Source organism: Lissotriton helveticus, chromosome 5_1, assembly GCF_964261635.1.
Source record: "Lissotriton helveticus chromosome 5_1, aLisHel1.1, whole genome shotgun sequence".
Taxonomy (NCBI): Eukaryota; Metazoa; Chordata; class Amphibia; order Caudata; family Salamandridae; genus Lissotriton; species Lissotriton helveticus.
The window spans coordinates 649,136,951-649,155,804 of record NC_136065.1 but is presented as its reverse complement, the minus strand read 5'-3'; the positions used below and the strand labels follow the sequence as shown (position 1 = coordinate 649,155,804).

Sequence of the window (18,854 nt, the reverse complement as noted above, 5' to 3'; positions counted from 1 at the left end):
CTCACTGTTGAAGACTGGGTGAGTAGAATGGCGCTTGCCTGGTGCTGTGCATGGAGTGGCGCTTGGCTGAAAGTGTACGTGGACTCGCGATTGGTTGACTGTGTGCATGGATGGTGCTTGGCTGCAGGGCCGGACTGGCCATAGCGGGCACCGGGCGTTTACCCGGTGGGCCGGAGGGGTGGGGGCTGGTATTTCTGGCCGTGGAGGCCGGTTTTAAAGCAGTGCTGCATTATCGGCCCTCAGTAACAAAAGCAGGAGAGGTGCTTTTTACTAGAAATGTGTGCCGTGCGGTGATCCCACAACTTTCCCACATAGATATTAGAGGAAAATGTGACTTTTTAGCTTAATTTGTAGCGGATTCTGGGAAGGAAAATGTTGGGGGATCAACGAGAGCCACACCTCCCTGGACTCCAACGGGTGACTAGCTTTCAGAAATGTCTGTTTTTTTTAGGTTCCCCTAGATGTCTGTAAGCCCAGGACCAAAAACACAGGTGCCCAACTATCCATCACAAAAAGACCTGGTTTTTCAAGAAGGTCACCTACGTGTTTGGTCCTGGGCTCAGCGGCCATCTAGGGAAATCTACTAAACCCAGACATTTTCTAAAACTAGACACCTAGGGGAATCCAGGGATGTGCAGCTTGATTGGATCTCCCAACATTTTTCTACCCAGAAACTCCTGCAAACCTCAAATTTAGCTAATAACATCTAATTTTCCTCAGGTTTCTGTGTGGGAAAGTTGTGGGATCACCAAGCAGACACTAATTTCCTACCAACCAGCGTTCCCCCAGGTCTCCTAATAAAAATGGTACCTCACTTGTGTGGGTGGGCCAAGTACCCGTCACAGGCAAGGGTCCAAAACGTATTGTGGAGACATCAATATTACCAATTGCTAAAACGACCTGGTTTTGCAAGGGGGCAATGCAGTTTTTGGTCCCGGATCAGCGGCCATCTACGGAAACCTACTAAACTCACACATTTCTGAAAACTAGACACTCAGGGGAGTCCAGGGATGTGTGGCTTGCGTGGATCCCCCAACATTTTCCTACCCAGAATCCCCCGCAAACCTCAAATTTAGCTGGGGGAAAATAAATCACATTTTCCTCACATTTCTGTGTAGGATCACCTTGCAGGCACAAATGTCCTACCACACAACGTTCGCCTTGGTCTACCGATAAAAATTATAAAGTCAAACTTAAACGGGTTATAAAAATTTTAAATCAAAGCATTCGCTCAGTTATTAGAAGTTTTTGGGTTTTTCAAAGAGAATTTTCTTTTGCTAAAATGAAGCTTAATGAATAAATAAATAAATAAATAAATAAATCGCAGTGCCACTAGCATGCCCGAGGGGTTAAAATATTCACATATTGTGTTTTTGCACGTCCTTCTGTTTAAAAAAGTTTACATAAAGGTATTAAAATGTCCGCTGCTCTTCCGCACGACCTTTACAGCAGCAAAGTACATGAGCCAGGGATTTATTCTTGTATGAACAGAAGCAGCAACTGTTGGTGGACCCGGCAAGCTTCCAGATCTGCTTTGTTTCGCCTGCAACAAACAGTCCGAATCTCCGTTTTTTACAGTTCCCTTGTACATTTAAACAAGAATGCCTCTGTCAGGTAGTTGGACAGAATTTTGTTTGTAAAGGTGTAATAAAGTACTGACATGCTTGGGGGCACGGAAGGAGGTGTGGACTGCAAAGCAGCAGAGGAGCTGTTGGTTTTTGAATAGCAATTATAGTTGATACCAGAGTACAGCTGGGTCCCAAAGTTCTGTCATGCTGAGCCTTTTAATTGGGTTTTTAAGGGTGCTAGACGTGTGTTTTAGCTCCAGGAAGGCCCATAGTTATCTCCTGAGAAATGATCTTACCGAGCTGTTTGGCCCTCTTGCTAGTGGGAAAATAACCAATCCACCCTATACACGGATTGCTTTTACAAAATCAAATGGTGTCGGTCTGGTGTGTTAACAATCGTAAGATAAATAGCCTTCTTCTGAATAGTGTACTCTTATTTTCGACTTGTCGAACTGAGAGGTAGACAGCATTTTGCAGAAGCACAGCAGGGAAGGTATACACTTCGCTTTTATTACCAGTAATAAGTGTTTTAAACTGGGCCCTGGCAGATTATTGAATAGGTTCAGGAAAGTGTAAACCAAGCCGCTAAATCAAGCCGCTCTCTTTAGGATTGTATTTCCTCGAATTGCCTGGAGAGGAAACCTTTGATGTTAAACATTAGGCCCAGGTACTTGTCAGCGGCTTTGATGGTATTGTTTATGCGCCAACCACCCTTCCTCCCTGGATTTGTCGCTTTAACGTGAAGTTTTAGGGAGACTAAGAAAACGGTGATAAATGCATATACTGTTCTGGTCATTTGCTTTGAAAGTCTCTTTTTCTGGCAGGAAGCATGATCTATGTGAACCGCAGTTCTACCCATATCTGGGGAAATGTTGAGAAGGCTGTTTGAGTCACATTTTGCCTGCTTCTGCCACTAGGTGCTAAAATTACATCTGGAGGAATCGGGATCCCTATCGTGTTCATGGGTTGGGCATGCAGCAGTGTCGGAATCCATTTTGGTTTGGTATGAGAGAAGTTGTTGCCGATTGGTCATGCGAGATTGGAGTTGAAACATACTGAATGTGCCCGACTAGAGCACTTTTCTATCTACAGGGATGCTTACGGTGATTGGTTCAGTATTGCCTTCTGCCTTTTTTGCAGGGATAATCGCAGATCCAAAGTGAGGATTGTAGCTCCGAGTGGTGTTGCCGCTTGTTAATGCTGGAGACAGTTGGGGATCTTGGTTGCTTGCAGTTTTTTGGCAGGGTTGGGTTGACAGAACTTCTGTTTTGCAAACTTTTAGGAAAATCAGTCAAACTGCCCGAGAAAAAATGTGTAGTTGCTTTAATTTGAGGCTCTTTTGGGGGCACAGTAAATAAATGATCTAACTGGTGATTGGTAAGCCAGAATCAGCCATTAATCTTTAGTATACGTCTCCAATATGAGCATACACTAAAGGTTCCCGGAACGTATCACTACTATGATACCCTGTGGTACTCTCAATGGTTACCACATAGTATTACTCACAATGGTAAACACTAATTTATATTCAACCTGCTTTTCAAAATTCCAGAAACTTTGACACTACTAAATGCATTCTGAAAATGGCCAAATCGTTTTGCTTTTAACAGTTTCCCAGTCGCAGGACATGGAGGACCGTTGCAGATATGACTTTTAGAATTAAATCTGAAGCATCTTCACCAACACTTTAGCTGAGGTATACTGTTCAATACTTTTTGCAACATCTACAACTTTATCAAGAGTAGGTTTCCTTTATGCAAGTAAACAAACGTTCTTGTATTATTTTGGATATGCAATTGAGAACAAACCGGTCTCTGAGATGAGAAACAATGATTACACTCGTAGAAGCAAGAATTCCTAATGTTGTTACATATTCTTCCCTAGGCTCTACAAATTATTGTTCTCTTTCTTTATTTTTTTAAAAACAAGATCAAGCACTGCGCTGCTAGGGTCTTCAGTGAAACACTTCTCCAGTCCTTTAAATGTGTCATATGCACATTCCAATATAAAAATTAAGAAGCAGGGGCTCCTAACTTGGCTAGGTTATCAAAAGTCTTCTATCCAGCATCAGTGAACAAAACAATCAAAACTTTTTTCCAGTGTGAATGACTGATCAATTGCCAGCAGGTAATTCTCAAAAGAGTGGTGCGCTTGTTTCAACTTAAGGCTTGATTTACAAGTATTTTTGCAAATCACAAATTGGGTTGGTTGGGAAACTGGCCCGCTATATGTAATTAAAACACATACTTTTCCAAACGATAAATTGTGAAGGTTCAACAATTCAAACAAAGGCTTCTGTGTAGATTAAACAAGGAATGTTACCCCAGAAAAGAATGATCCGTTCCTTGCAATTACAATGCTCGGCATTTAATGGAAACACGTCCCAGGCACACACAAACATGTATAGGTGCTTACAAACCACTGAATAAAGTACAGAGCATGCTTTGAAACTTGCATCAGCAGAAAACACGCCCTCGCAGAAGCAGTAGAGGCTGCACACCATATTGTTTGTTCTCCTTTATGAACGTGCGTGTACAGTGAGCATTCTCTTGGGTAGCACGAGCTGGAAGAATGCGAGAGCAAAGAATCTCAGCGGATCGAACAAGAGTTGAAAACAAGGTGTTTGAAAACGGTTAGACCACTGAAAAGCTAGCAAAGCAAGATGAATGAAACAAAACTACATAGTAAGGTGAAAAGTGTGGAAGTTTATGCAGTAATACACAATGGTGAAGACTTGAAGGAAAACAGTAGAGTTAACTTGTCACCATATTGTGGAAGAGAGAGAGAGACTGAGTGGAGATCTCTAACTTTTCGGGTCTTTATTTGAAGAGTTGAAATGTGGATACTTAGATGGTCAAGGGGGATTTCAAGGAACTAACTGTGCCAGGTGCTGCACCACGGACTGACAGAAAGAAACTGTCACCGTCAGCAAATGGAATACACAGACATCACAGAAAAAAACTAAATGAAAAAGCCTGGATAATAACGTGCATAATAGTATACAACAGCAGGTTAAATAGTTTTATGGTATTGCCGCATGACAAAGATACCATTCACACTAAATCACAAACAGTGCTGTTGCGTTTAATCTGGGCGAGGCAACTAGCTAGTAATAGGAAGGAGATCCTGAGAAGATTAATGTAGATTGGCGGCATAGATGTACCGGACGTTTATGTCCACTCATCAGCAGAAGCTCATTGCGAGGCTTTCTAGTTACACACTCTGGCATGTTATAAACAGCTCATTATTTAACAATTGCTGGACTAATATATTCTTCTTTGCATGCTGCTCTGAACTGCACGTTTCATCTGTCTCGAATTGTATGGGTTGGCCTGGTCTCTTGACCTACTGCTCTATCGCCTCTAAAATGTCAATGCTTGGAGATATGTTCCCAAGTGGCAGCATTGATTAAGGACAGAGATGGTGACACCGCATGGACCTTTCCTGCTATACAAGTTGAAACATGCAGCTCAATCTATATAGCCTAGTTTTATAATCTTTCAGGAGAATGTGTTGTTTTTCCAAGCAGACTATGACAACAGATACTATGCACAGTACCATTTCCAAAAGAAGAAGGAAAAAAAAGAGAGAAATAGCCAAGACGATAATATTCTAAATACTCTGTCGCTGTGGCTTATTGGGAGGCGGACATAGACTGAACTGACAAATGAGTAAAAACATTTTCTCCTGTAGTCGAACTAAAGTGCTACACTTTAAAATGTGAACACTCAATTGTATACTATTGCCACTGAGACGGTTAGGAATAGGGCTCTGGCAGACGTATTCTGCCTTGGGTTTCGCAATGTCTAATAATATATTTGGGGGCACATGCATCAAAGGTTTTATGCGCGCGAATGGTGCGATTTGCAAAAATCGGCCGTTTGCACCCTCAAAAAGTATTTTTGCGATGCATTAAAGGGTTAGGCACTCGCAATTTAAGAAATCGCAATTTATTGCGATTTCTTAAATTGCAATTTCACTTAAGGAATTGTAATCTGCAATTCCTTAAATGCAATGCAAGAAGCACTTTCAAATAGCGATTTCGCTATTTGGGGCCGCAAAATACAGAGAAATTACTCTAGTCCGTATTTTGCAAAAACCTTAGGTTACACACACGTGCGTTGCGCAACATGGGTGCACATCAGGCGCGCAACACCCATTGGGCTCACCGGGCTTCAGCCCCCCCCCGTCGTCTTCTTCAGCCCGGGCTCATTTGACACGCACTGAAATGATGAAAGAAGGCTGCGCATCGGAGCCGAGAATGTCATTTTTATGATGCATTCTGAGAGGCCCAGCAGCCGAGACAGACAGACAGACAGCCTCTAAACAGTTTCAGTGAACCCCCCTGCCCCCACCTCTTGTTTTCCTTTACTGGCGCTGAGGTGATATCCTTGCCTAAAGGCAGGGATTTCTCCTAAGCACTTAATGTATTCAGCATGGGGTGTGAAGTGCACAGCAGGGGGAAAGGGCCGGCCAGTGCAGATGATGCTTTTCCTTTGTAAAGGAATTTCCACTGGAGTCATAGCCCAGGGGTTGCTGTCTGTGCACTTGTATGGATGTGTATTACATACAAGTGCACAGACAGCAAACCCTGGGCAATGAGGGCAGCAGGAATTCATTTACAAAGGAAAAGCTTCACCTGTACTGGCCATCCCTTTCCCCCTGCTGTCTGTGCACTTGTAGGGAATTCATTTTTTGGAGTGTTAGTGGGTAACTTTAGGGTTCAGGGTGGGTCTGGGTTTTAGGGTGCCAAGAAGTAATTTTAGGGTTCAGGGTGAGTTAGGGATTGGGGTGCCAGGGGGTAATTTTAGCGTTCTGAGTGGGTATGGCTTTTAGGGTACCAGGGGTAATTTTAGGGTTCAGGGTAGTAATGGGTTTTGGTGTGCCAGGGGGTAATTTTAGGGTTCAGGACGGTTATGGGTTTTGGGGGCCAGGAGGGTAATCTAGGGGTGCAGGGTGGGTGTGGGTTTTGGGGTGCCAGGGGTAATTTTAGGCTTCAGGGTGGGTATGGGTTTTGGGGAGCCAGGGGTAATTTTAGTGTACAGGGTGGGTATGGGTTTTGGGGTGCCTGGAGTAATATTAGGGTTCTGTGTGGGTATGGGTTTTGGGGTGCCAGGGGTAATTTTAGGGCTCAGCGGGTAATTTTGGGGGTCAGAGTGGTAATGGGTTTTGGGGTGCCAGGTGTAATTTTAGGGTTCAGGGAGGGCATGGGTTTTGGGGTTCCAGGGGTAAATTTAGGGTTCAGGGTGGGTATGGGATTTGGGGTGCCAGGGGGTAATTTTAGGGTTTAGGGTGGTAATGGATTTTGGGGGGCAAGGGTGTAATTTTAGGGATCAGCGCGGGTATGAATTTTGAGGTGCCAGAGGTAATTTTAAGGTTCAGGGTGGGTATGGGTTTTGGGGGGCAGGGGTGTAATTTTAGGGATCAGCGTGGGTATGGGGTTTGGGGTTCTAGGGGGATGATTTCAGGATTAAGGGTGGTAATGGGTTTTGGGGTGTGAGGAGGTAATTTTAGGGTTCGGGTGGGTATGGGTTTTGGGGTGCCAGGGGTGTAATTTGGGGGTTTGGGGTGGTAATGGATTTTGGGGGGCAAGGGTGTAATTTTAGGGATCAGCGTGGGTATGGGGTTTGGGGTTCTAGGGGGATGATTTCAGGATTAAGGGTGGTAATGGGTTTTGGGGTGTGAGGAGGTAATTTTAGGGTTCGGGTGGGTATGGGTTTTGGGGTGCCAGGAGTGTAATTTGGGGGTTCAGGGTGGTAATGGATTTTGGGGGGCAAGGGTGTAATTTTGGGGATCAGTGTATGTGTTTTGGGGTTCCAGGGTGGGTTATCTTAGGGATCGGTATGGGTTTTGGGGTGCCAGGGTTAATTTTAGGGTTCAGGGTGGGTATGGGTTTTGGGGTGCCAGGGGTAATTTTAGGGTTCAGGGTGGGGATGGGTTTTGTGGTGCCAGGGGGGCAATTTTAGAGTTCAGGGTGGTAATGGGTTTTAGGGTGTCGGGGTAATTTTAGGGTTCAGCGTGGGTATGGGTTTTGGGTTAATTTTAGGGGTTGCGATGTCACTGTTCGAGTCCCCGCTCATACGTTCTATCCTCCAACATTCGGCACCTGTCCCCATTTGCAGCGGCGTCGGTTGGCGTCGCTGCAGGATGCCGAGAACAGCAACAGGGCTCTCTCCGCGGCCCAGGCTGAGCCGCAACAAATTACATCAAAAGAGTCGCTTCTAGTGGACTATAATTGTGCGATGCATGGCAAGATTCCCCGCTGTACCCTGCAATAAAATTAATGGCGAAGACTTACCTGTCGTGTGGCTCTCTCCTCAGCAGGCGACTCTTTTGATGTAATATATATATATATATATATATATATATATATATATATATATATATATATATATATATATATATATATATATATATACTTTACTAAAAAAATAAGCCATTTACAGGTAAATATAAACCTATATCTATACTACTATTATAAAGGAAGAACTTTGAACCTTTGAGGCAGGTAAACTCGGGAACCACAGCGCCAATCCACACACCCGATACATCGTTGTAATTGTCAAGGTGTGCAGATGGACATAGGCTATATAAATTTAAAAAAAAAGTTATTTAAAGAATTTACGAGAAAAATAAGTAGTCCCATGGAAGTAGCGCCGGCCGTGACGTGCGTGCTGACATCAGGAGCGCGGGGAGGAGCGGCGTCCAGGAGCGCGAGGAGGAGTGGCGGACATGAGCGCAGGGAGGAGCGGCGGATAGGCAGGGAGGAGCGGTGGGGAGCTGCGGACAGGCGGGGAGGAGTGGCGAGGAGCGGCGGACCGGTGAACTCAGGAGCGCGGGGAGGTGCGGCGGATGAGGTAAGGCTCCAGGGGACCCACGGACAATATCGGGCGGCCGGGGGCCCTGAAGCCAAGGTCGGGATGGGCTACTACTCCGGGGGACCCATGGACAATGTTGGGGGGGTGGCCCTGAAGCCTGATTGCTCCCGGACAAGGTCGGGACGGGCTGCTAGTATATTCATATGTGGGTGTATAGATAGATGTTTGTGTGTGTGTATATATATATATACATACATATATATATGAAACAACCCCTCCTCCAAAAGAAAAGAGACGTGACCCAGAAGGGAGATTCAAAGGAGCACTTTACTGCACACAGGTCTCGGGCGAATGCATTTCGGCACTTTCTGCCTTCCTCAGCGCCCCTCTCCAGCTGCTCCTTGTGCTGCGAATGGTCAGCCTGTCACGCTGTTGTTAACAGTTGCCATGCTCCGCCCCCACGATGTGATGCAATCAAACTGTGTAGTCCTGTGTAGTGGAACTATACTTCCCACAAAGCCCCAATGCTGTGCCTCGAGGAAATTGAAGAATGCTGTGGGGTGATGAAGATCGAGTCGGCTTCCGTGACAGGCGCAGCCATTAAAAGTCTATTGGGGAGGTGAGGCAAATGTACACTTCGGTGCCCCCTCGGGTCCCCCTTGTTTGACCGCCGCAACCTCTCTGCCTGGTGTCCTTTGCGGGGGTTGGCGCGGGAGTCCCGGTCACCCAAACAGGGGATATTAATATCTGCTTACCGCGCTGTCTGCCAAGCGTCCTGGTGGGTAATTGGGGGTTGTTATATTTTAAAATGACACCTTAACTCATGCTCACATTGACTTCTATCCCAACATATACTGCCTGCTAAAATAATTTGCCACTTTGCCAGTGATAACCGCATCCCCAGAAAGGTGCTTCAGTTGTCTTGGCAGAATGAAAACCTATCTTCGTTCAACAATGGGGTAAGAACGACTCTCTGGACTTGCAATGATAAACATTTCACGAGCACATTGTCCTCCTATAGAGGCAATTGTTGACGAACTGGCGAAAAAGGGCCGTCGCTTTGAAATGGCATTGTGAAAATTGGTTATATTGTGTTCCTAAAGTGCTTTGTAGTAAAATATATTAAATTGGCCTTTTAATTCAGTACACTCTGTTCCTTTTTCATAACACAATAGCATATAAATGCATCAAATTAACAAAAATGTGTGCTCTAATTGCTGTCCAGTTTCAAATGCAGAATTCACCACGTTTTCTCCGCTTGACCTGAGCATTAATCGATCCTGATTATCTGCCATTTTAGCCACGCCCCATTGATTAACATTAGCCCCGCCCCTTCATTTGCCATGTTAGCCCCCCCCGAAATTTAGACCTAGTTGCGCCCCTGGTGCACATCACAATTTCAGGGGTGCAAAGGTGTTAAAATGACACCCTGTTGCACCCCTGAAATTGTGATGTGCACCCATGTTTTTGCGATTCCTTAATAATCACAATTAAGGACTCGCAAAAGCTTATCTTGATGCATGTCCCTGTTGATTGCGGTTGCATTTACCCCCCAAAATTACACGACTACCATGGCGCTGTGCTATCTCATTCCCTCTCACAGCTTTGTTGGGTTATGTGCTTAAATCCATAATGGAAACCTGTGGCTTGAAAACGTATATAGTTGAAAATAGGAGTTCCCTCGTGTCTTACTAGGATGTGTTGCTCCCGCTCATAGTACAGAAGGATCTCTTCTGTAGGCAAGGCAAGATAGAATGAGCGGTGATAAAAATTCCCGTCCAGATCTTTACTTCTACTGAAAGAAATTACTGCATGGCCTAATTTGTGCCACTGGTTGCAAATGGCGAGCACAAAACTAATCTAGGAGCCAAGCCATGTTTTCTAAGCATTATACTTTGACATACTGAAAGAAAGAGAACAGGGAGAAAGAACGGTGAACAGAAAGGTAAGAAACAGTGGCAAAGCTAGAAAGCGAGAATGGAAAAAACGCAAAAGAAGCAAAAACAATAGCGAGATGGTTTAAGTGTGTAGGATGTGGCGGAATAGGCAAAACTAGCCTGTCTGCCTTGGTATTCGGCAATTACAGCATCGTGCGGGCTGAGGCAGGGAGGTCCCTATTAAAACTTAAAGCTTCATTTTTTAAACAAATTGTTCTCTGCCCACACACACACACATATGCCAGTCGCACTTCATCAAGTTTCAAGGGCTGAGCTTTCATTTGAAAACGTCATTCTGGGAAACGTAGTTCAAGTTCACTGCCGCTCAGGGGAGCACGCTAGCTGGCAGCCCCATCCAATTCGGAGGCGCAGTTCAAAGCGACTAAGTGCTCAGTGATGCCTACTGCACTCATGTCCAGGCTTCACTATTAGCTTGGCACGCGCTCCAAAGAGCCTGCTGGGAAACACATGATCACTGATGTGCAGCGGGTGTACACTAAGAGGACCCCCTTCCTCCCCTCCACACACACTCACAGGGAAGAAGGACCACTCGCTCTGGAGCTGCTACTACGTGCACTCAGAGGAGGAGAACCGCCTCTTTGCTGGCACCGTGCACTGTAGATAAAACAGCCCGCCTCCACGGAGAAAGCATTCATCTCCCTGCACACAAAAGGCTGGTGTGGGGGGTGGCGGACATTTTGTCTCGTACGAGGGTCCTTGCAAGCCCCCACCTCCTCGTGTCGCGCGCTTTTCCAGCCGCTTAGAGCGCGCGCTCACCTGTCAGTACGGAAGGACCAGAGGCTGCAGGTGGGCGCGCACTGACCCAGCGCGCATCCAACACTTCACTTTCTAAAGGTGTTCGCTCCCAGCAGATGTACCCCATTGATATGTGTCACCCCCATCTCACCGATGACCTTCTTGTCCCCCGCGGGGGCCGCCGGAGCCAGGCCGGGCTTGATCTCCACAGCCTCGGTCTGCTGCTGGGTGTCGACCTCGCTGCTCATGCTGGTGTCCGCGGTGGTGACTTGACTCCTTCCCCGGGGGTTGATGGTATCAGGCCGGCGGTGGCTGCTGCCTTCGGGCTCCCTGGCGTCCGCTCCCGCTGCCGATCGAACTACCTTCAGATTCCAGCAGTGGGCGGGTTGAGCCCTGCAGACAGCACGCCCACTTGCCGACCAACGATTGGACGCGAGGGAAATCAATCGGCGAATTCCATCGCCAATTCGACAAGCGTTATATCAATCAGCATGCGATGCCTGGTTTCATTGGATGGAGTGACAGCGCTGCCATCTCGTACGGGGAGGCTAACGCCGCGTGATGGGCAGTGGCCGTTGGATGCTCTAAGACTGGACCGCATCAGGCGCGCTCTCACCGGTGCCGGTGTCTATGACCGAACAATGGGCGCTCCTTCCAGCTCTGGGCTAAGATTTGTGACGGCACGAAACGTCACCGAAGGCCGTGACCCCCTATCCTACAGTCTAGCCATCGGGAGGAGGAAAGGAGAAACCGCACCGGCCAGACTCGGCGCCAGGCCTAATCATTTTCTCCCCAACAAAATGTTTTAATAAAAACTAAGGCAATTCCCTCCTCCCAGGACCGACAGGACGAAGCTTTCCACTACGGTGCGGCTCCGATCTCACACCTGCCGCCAGGACAGGCTATATGTCTGGGCTGCCGCACTAGGCGCTGACCTGTAAGGGGCTACTTACCTGGGTGTTGTGTTCAGTAATAACTTACTATATTTAAAAACATCTGCTGCAGAGTTCCTTGTGCGCCCAGCTTTCAGGCAGTAAGGAAAATGTCAAGATAACTCTTGTGGTTAATGTTCCTGAGAGAGAGAGCAGAGTATTGCCTACTGGCAGCTTTGATTTGCCATAAAGTAGCGCAGATGCTTCATCTACTTGCTGCCAGGCCTTTAAGTTTGATGAAAAAACTGGGGGGTCTCTCAAAGGGGGTGGGCAATGTAATTAAGGGCGTGGCTTAAAAACAGGTAAGCTAAAAATCTGTGATTAGCATAGTGTGCCACCCGACTTGTATTTTGCTGTTTGTCATTGCATCCAGATATATGATACAACAATTAACATCATACCTACAACAAGTCAGGACTATTGGCTTTGTCAATGGTTGTTAGTTGCATAGGATAAATTGGCAGCAACTATGGCTTGTATATAATATTGAAAAAGCATCCAATTAAAGCCCTGGTGATACCATAAAGATGTTGCTGCTCCAGAGTTTCAAAAAGAGAAGGTAAATCCAGAGAGGCAATGACTCTCTTTAAAGGATTTCCCTTCCTCTACAAAGCTCACCTTGCATGACGTCATGTAGTAACTTCTCCACCAGTGAGAAGTGAGCAGGCGCACATCAATATGCCTGCTGTCACTGCAGTCTGGAAAAAACGAACTGCCTGTACCAGGGCACAAAACAGAGCCCGATAGAGACCCGTTTCGAAGCCCCCTTTAAAAAACTGCAGGTGCTTAGCACCGGTGAGAGTGAGACCCGGCCCACTTAAAGCTCTGCTGCAAAGCTCGCGGGTGGTGCAAATAACATCTATATTTTAGGTGGATAGCTGAGTAGATTACTGCTTTTGTTCAGAGTTTCTTTTGTTACTGCAGTTAATAAGGTACAACACTAATATAGAACAGTGACTTATGAAATGTTATCAAAGAGCTGCATGCAAACTACATAAAATAGGGTCAGAAGTTATGTTTTGCCCCAGTATTTCATTATCTATTCCTAAGGTTGCTAAAAAGGATTTGCCTGGGTAGATATACTTTCCTATCAGTAAAGCTAGCCTTTACCAGTGTTAAAAAAAATTAAGTGTGTGTGTTAGAAAAGGGCTATGGAGAATGAGGAGCATTTTTGCCCGGGTATAGTGAGGGAATCCAAGGAGGATGGCTTGGGGTGGCGCCACAAATTGTCACACCAGGCACCTCCTTTGCGAAAAGCCGGCCCTGTCTGCAACCGTATCCCCCCCATACTTTATGTCCAATGCATCAACCATTCTCTATAATGTAACTGCAGAATCAAGGTGGGCAGCGTAGCCTTTTAATTTCTCACTAACGGTGGTGTACTGCTAATTGATGTTCCGCATACAGTTGGGATCTTCAAACTGGAGGGCTCAAGGCATCCCAAAGGGGCACCCGGCTCTAGCCTTAATAAGCATTATGTTGAGGACAGCTTTTTCTCCAGCGGAAAAAAATGAGCGGCAGTAAGCCATTGTGTAATGGGCCATCACTAATCTCTTTTGTGATTTACATCCTGGCAGCGAGAAGGTGTAAAAAGGAAAGGGAGTCCAAATATTCTTCATACCGAGAACTCCATTTCTAATAATCACACAGTGGATACTTTTACGTGTTAGTAAGGTCTGCCTGAGCAGAATAGTATGTGGGGCAATCATGAATTTGATTGTATTTTTAAATCCGTAACAGAACTTAACTGCAATGTTTAAACAAGTCTGGACATGTTTAAACATTGGCAGTTTAATAGAATCATTGTTGAAAAAGTTTGAAGTCCACTGCCATGCAGTCTGTTGTGAGGTGCTCCTGAGCCGTTCATATCACACAGATGTTCAAAGACCATGGACTGAATTGAGGACACTGAAGGGTCCTCCACCCCTGCTCAACTGCCCCACTCGCCATCTAAGCAGTGGTTTGCATGCTTTCCGAATCTCTTTCTTCTAGTTCTTGACATCATAACATGGCTGTCAATGTTACTGGCGTACGTGGGGTAAGCACTAATATAAAGGTGGTAGTATTCTCTTCCCTGCCACCAATTTCACATTCCACCAGTCTGCCTGCCATGTAACGACAAGCCCATCTGTTGTGCCATAAGACACACACTGTCAGTATTAACATTAAAAACCGGATAGTGAATGAACTTCAATGGTGTTGTATTTCTCCTTGTACGTGCTACTGTAAGAATGGCATTTTTAACATTACTGTTATTGACTTTGTTAACATTGTGTTATGACCTTGTGGTGTTCATTCACATTCCCCAATTGTGTGCGTTAGTTTTCCCATGTGCGCTTTATTTAGGATGTTTGGGATCGGGTTGGGTTTTCTCATTTGGCACTCTGTGTGGTGCCCACTCCAAGTGGACATTAAATTCATTGTGCCCCTTACCATGGGTGTCCTTTTGGAGACGTGGATGGGATGCATGTGTGCACTGCTTCTCCCCTTTACTAGTGAGCCTGTTGGGTCCCTGTCTTGCTGTTAGTGATTGACTGCTGCCAACCCTCTTGTGCAGTGCAGGGACGTTGTAGTTAGTTGGACATTTCAAACCAGAGAAATTCGGCAGTTATAGTTAGTTGAGCTAACTATAACTCGTGCCCCCGCAATAGACTGCTGATGACTTCCCATTTGACACCATTTATGACATGGTCAATTACATCACTGATGACATCCAGTGACTGTGTGTTTCTGTAAAGTTTATGTTTATATATATATATATATATATATATATATATATATATATATCCACCCGAAATCGTCGAAGAAGCTGGGATGGCCGCTTCGGGTGGATGTAATTTGAAGCTTTGGCCCGCCACTGCTGCCTGAACACGAGGAGTGAATCCCGTAGGAACGATCCCGAAAAGAAGATTTGGTTCAAACTTCACCGACCGTGAGATGAGGACACGCGATACGCTGAATACGAGCTAAGTAAATAACGTGCGGACACTTATTCACATAAGGTGTGGGAACCGGGAGTTCTAGGGATCGTTGACACACAGCAGAGGCAAGCGGAGGTCTGGTGAACTGTACACAAGCAGTGCTACAAATCCGGACAGTCAGTAATAAGTGGGCGCCTTTTAGACTAACTACAGCGCTTGGAAAGCCGAGTAACATACTTAATTCACAACAATGGCTTCTAACAGAAATTTTAAAAGGGATGAGGCTGCGAGGCAAATGTTTGACATCCAGGCACTGGGGTCAAGCACAGACACGACGTCATGCATGGCAAGTGGTGGAGATGCAAAAAGCAAGCAGGATTGCTGGAATAAACTATGGAAATTGCTCAAATTAGAGCAGACGAAATGGTGGGAGGCAACCACCCTAGCAAAGTACATTGAGGTGGGAAGAATCCTGAGAGGGTTGAGAATTTACACCACACCCACCTTTAACGATCCGGACCCCGATTTGGTAGAGGAATGGGCAACAAACAGCCACAAATGCTCAATGGTCATGCTGAGGCTACTAGTAAAATATGCCAAAAAGGACTGTGTGAAATGGGCTGCCGAAATCGAAGATTTAATGGAACATCTGAAAACGATCTGTAGTAAAGACGAATTTGAAACGGAAATGGCCAGACTTGATAAAAAACTTGAAATCATTGAAAAAGAAATAAAAGAAAAGAAACAAAGGAAATTCCTAAGAGATCATGTCGACTATGAAAAGGGGCAGGTTCTCACCTTTTCAAAAAAATACGATCACCTTCGCGCCCAAACAACAACCCCTACTCCAGTAAGCTGGCCGACTAAACCTGTAATGGAGGCAACAGAAGGGGCAATTAACGGGCAAGACGAAGAAGCAGAGGATGTGGAAAACCGGGCAGGAGACATGAATGCGGGTTTCCTAAGCCCAAAAGATCAAATTTTAAAAGAATTTTCCTTGATGGCAAAAGGAAGATTAGAAGCCCAGAACAAGACAAGCACAGGAGGAACCAGAGGACGAGGAAGAGGAGGCAAAGGAGGAAACAAGCAAAACGCAATGGTAGCAAACGTACCGAGCCCAGTGGGAACAAGGACAAGGGGCCAGAGGAAACTAAAATGAAAGACGTGAAAACAACGGTCAACCTTTCCAACAGGATCCTTAATGAAGCTGAAATTGAGGTACTGTCATATTGGTTATCTTTTTGTCCCTCTGCTAATTTCAACTACACTCAAAGTAGAATAGATCTTTTTCAGTTTACTAGAAAACTAAGACTAAAAAAGTGGTTTGCTACTAGAATGAACCAAGATTCTGGCAGTAATGCACCATCCCCTAGCACACTTGAGATAGGTGATGCAGAAATGCTACAAGTGCTTCATGATTTAGGGGGGAACCCTGAAGTGATTGAAAATCCCACCCTTAACTTGATAAATGAAAACATCAGGCTGGACCTTAAGAGTAACAGTGGGTTCAAACCAAAATCGATTTTTTTACCTATGATTACCAATGATGCCATTGATGTTTTTGAAAAAGAAGTGGTGGAGGAATTTAAAGAACTGGCCAAGAAAAATGAGCGGGGTAAAAGTAACCTCACTCAAGCACAGAGACTAGCTATTGACAATTTAAGTAATGACACTAGTATTGTTATTAAGAAATCCGACAAGGGTGGAAACATTGTTATCCTGTCTCGTGAAATGTATATTGATGAAGGTTTGAAACAACTGAATGATGTTGAAAAGTACTAGAAAAATCTATGACTCTGAAAATAATAGATACCAAGAGCAACTGATGGAATGGAAAAATAAGGGACTTATTGAGACTGATGAGTATAATTTTTTAAAATGCAAGTTCCCCAAACTGCCGGCTCTCTACCTATTACCCAAACTTCACAAAAACCCCACAAATCCCCCGGGTAGGCCAATTGTTTCGTCTAGAAATAGCTGCCTGGAGAATACATCCAGGTATGTAGATTATTTTCTCCAGCCTTTAGTGCAAAGCCTCCCGGCTTACCTTAAAGATTCAGGTGATTTTCTGAAAAAAATTGCAAATATTGAACTTAATGCAGACTGTTTACTCATGACCCTTGATGTGAACAGCCTATATACCAACATCCCGCATGAACTTGGGATTAGGGCCTGTAGGCATTTTCTGAGTAGCAGATCAGTCTCCTATCTGTTCCATACGGAAATGCTACTGGATATGATTCACACATGTCTTACCCAGAATTATTTCCTGTTTAATGGCAGCATATATCACCAACTGCTTGGTACTTCTATGGGTACCTGCTTCGCCCCCAGCTTTGCTGGATTGTACTTGGGCTGGTGGGAGGAGCAGGTAGTCAGACACCTTCATCAATACCGGACCAGAGTACGCACGTGGCTCCGGTATATTGATGATATTTTCATCATCTGGGAGGGCAGTGAGGAAGAAGCCACAGTGTTTGTTCACACTCTTAATGTTAATGATTTTAACTTAACCTTCACGAGCCACATAGATAAAGTCACAACAGTCTTTTTAGACCTTAAAGTCAGAATAGAGGATAATCACCTCACAACAGCTCTGTTCAGAAAAGAGACGGCTGGAAATAGCCTCCTTCATGCTCAGAGCTGTCACCCCCGGAATTTGATCAATTCTATTCCACTGGGAGAACTCCTCAGAGCTAAGAGAAACTGTACGAAACTCGAAGACTTTGAGCATGAAAAGAAGGTCATGTGTGAAAGATTCAAAACTAGAGGGTACAGTAAGAAGTGTATTTCAGCAGCGGTCAAAAAAGTGTATGCTAAAGAGTCAACCAAGAAAGATATAGAGAAAGATGGGGAGAGCCAAGAAACAGTCAGGTTCATCACAGACTATAATTCACAATTTAAAGAGGTCAGAGGTGCCATAAGTAAATTCTGGAATACCTTGCAAACTGACAAGGACGTAAAAACAAGTATCCTTGAATTTCCACAAATAACCTACAGAAGACCTATGTCATTAAAAGACAGAGTATGTCAGACATTGGTTGCCAACAAAAAGAGAAGTAACCCTGTCCAGGGATTTTTTGTCTGTGGTCGTTGTAAGGCTTGCAAGTACAGCCATAACACTAAAGAAATTAAGCTGTCTGAACACTGTGCCCCCTACAAGATTTTGAAACATGTTTCCTGCCACACGGAGTTTGCTGTCTATGCACTCAGGTGCCCATGCAACAAATTTTACGTGGGTAGCTCCATCAAACCGGCTAAGGAGAGGGTCCTACAACATCTCAGGGCTATAAAAAACCTGGATAAACAATATCCAGTTGCCAGGCACTTTGCAACCCACCACCAGAGTAACAACAGTCTGTTATCCTTTACAGTACTGGATCAGATTCCAGTAAGAGAGAGAGGTGGTAACAGACTACAAGAACTGAGACGCCTTGAATCAAGGTTTATTATCAAGTACCAAACCATGCAACCCCTGGGCCATAATTGTGATGAGGCACTTGGGGTACACCTTGGATGACAAACGTAAATGTAACGTAATGTATTTGTTGCCTGTTAAATTATACCTGCCGCAGTAACCTTAAATTTTAAATGTATGAATGTGCACAAATCACGGCTGAATGTGAGCTATATTCACGCTTATTTCTATATTTTTTCACTGCAGGTACCTGTTGAATTAATTTGGGAGAATGTGAGACACAGCACATGAAAGACAGAGAGGCTGGAGCAAAGTTGATTCAATATCAAGTATATAATTTGAATACTGTGATTGATTGACCTCATGGCACTGCCTGAAGGAAGGCAGATAGACCGGCAAATGGACAAAGCACCTTGAGCAAAAGCAAAGAATGAGATAATGTGCGATACGTGGCACAACGATAATGGTTTTGGCCACAAGCCCACTGGGGCTGGATAACGAGTA

At 45.1% G+C, this 18,854-nt stretch overlaps 1 protein-coding gene across 1 annotated transcript in view; it reads right to left on the bottom strand.

Annotated features, from left to right (window-relative positions):
• Window positions 1-11,485, bottom strand: part of YBX1 (Y-box binding protein 1) — a 107,724-nt gene extending 96,239 nt beyond the window's left edge. Inside the window, exon 1 of the mRNA XM_078643043.1 lies at window positions 11,231-11,485. Coding sequence (XP_078499169.1) covers window positions 11,231-11,327 — 97 coding nt within the window. The 5' untranslated portion in view covers window positions 11,328-11,485. The remainder of the gene's footprint in view (window positions 1-11,230) is intronic.
• Between the last annotated feature and the right edge of the window lie 7,369 nt (window positions 11,486-18,854).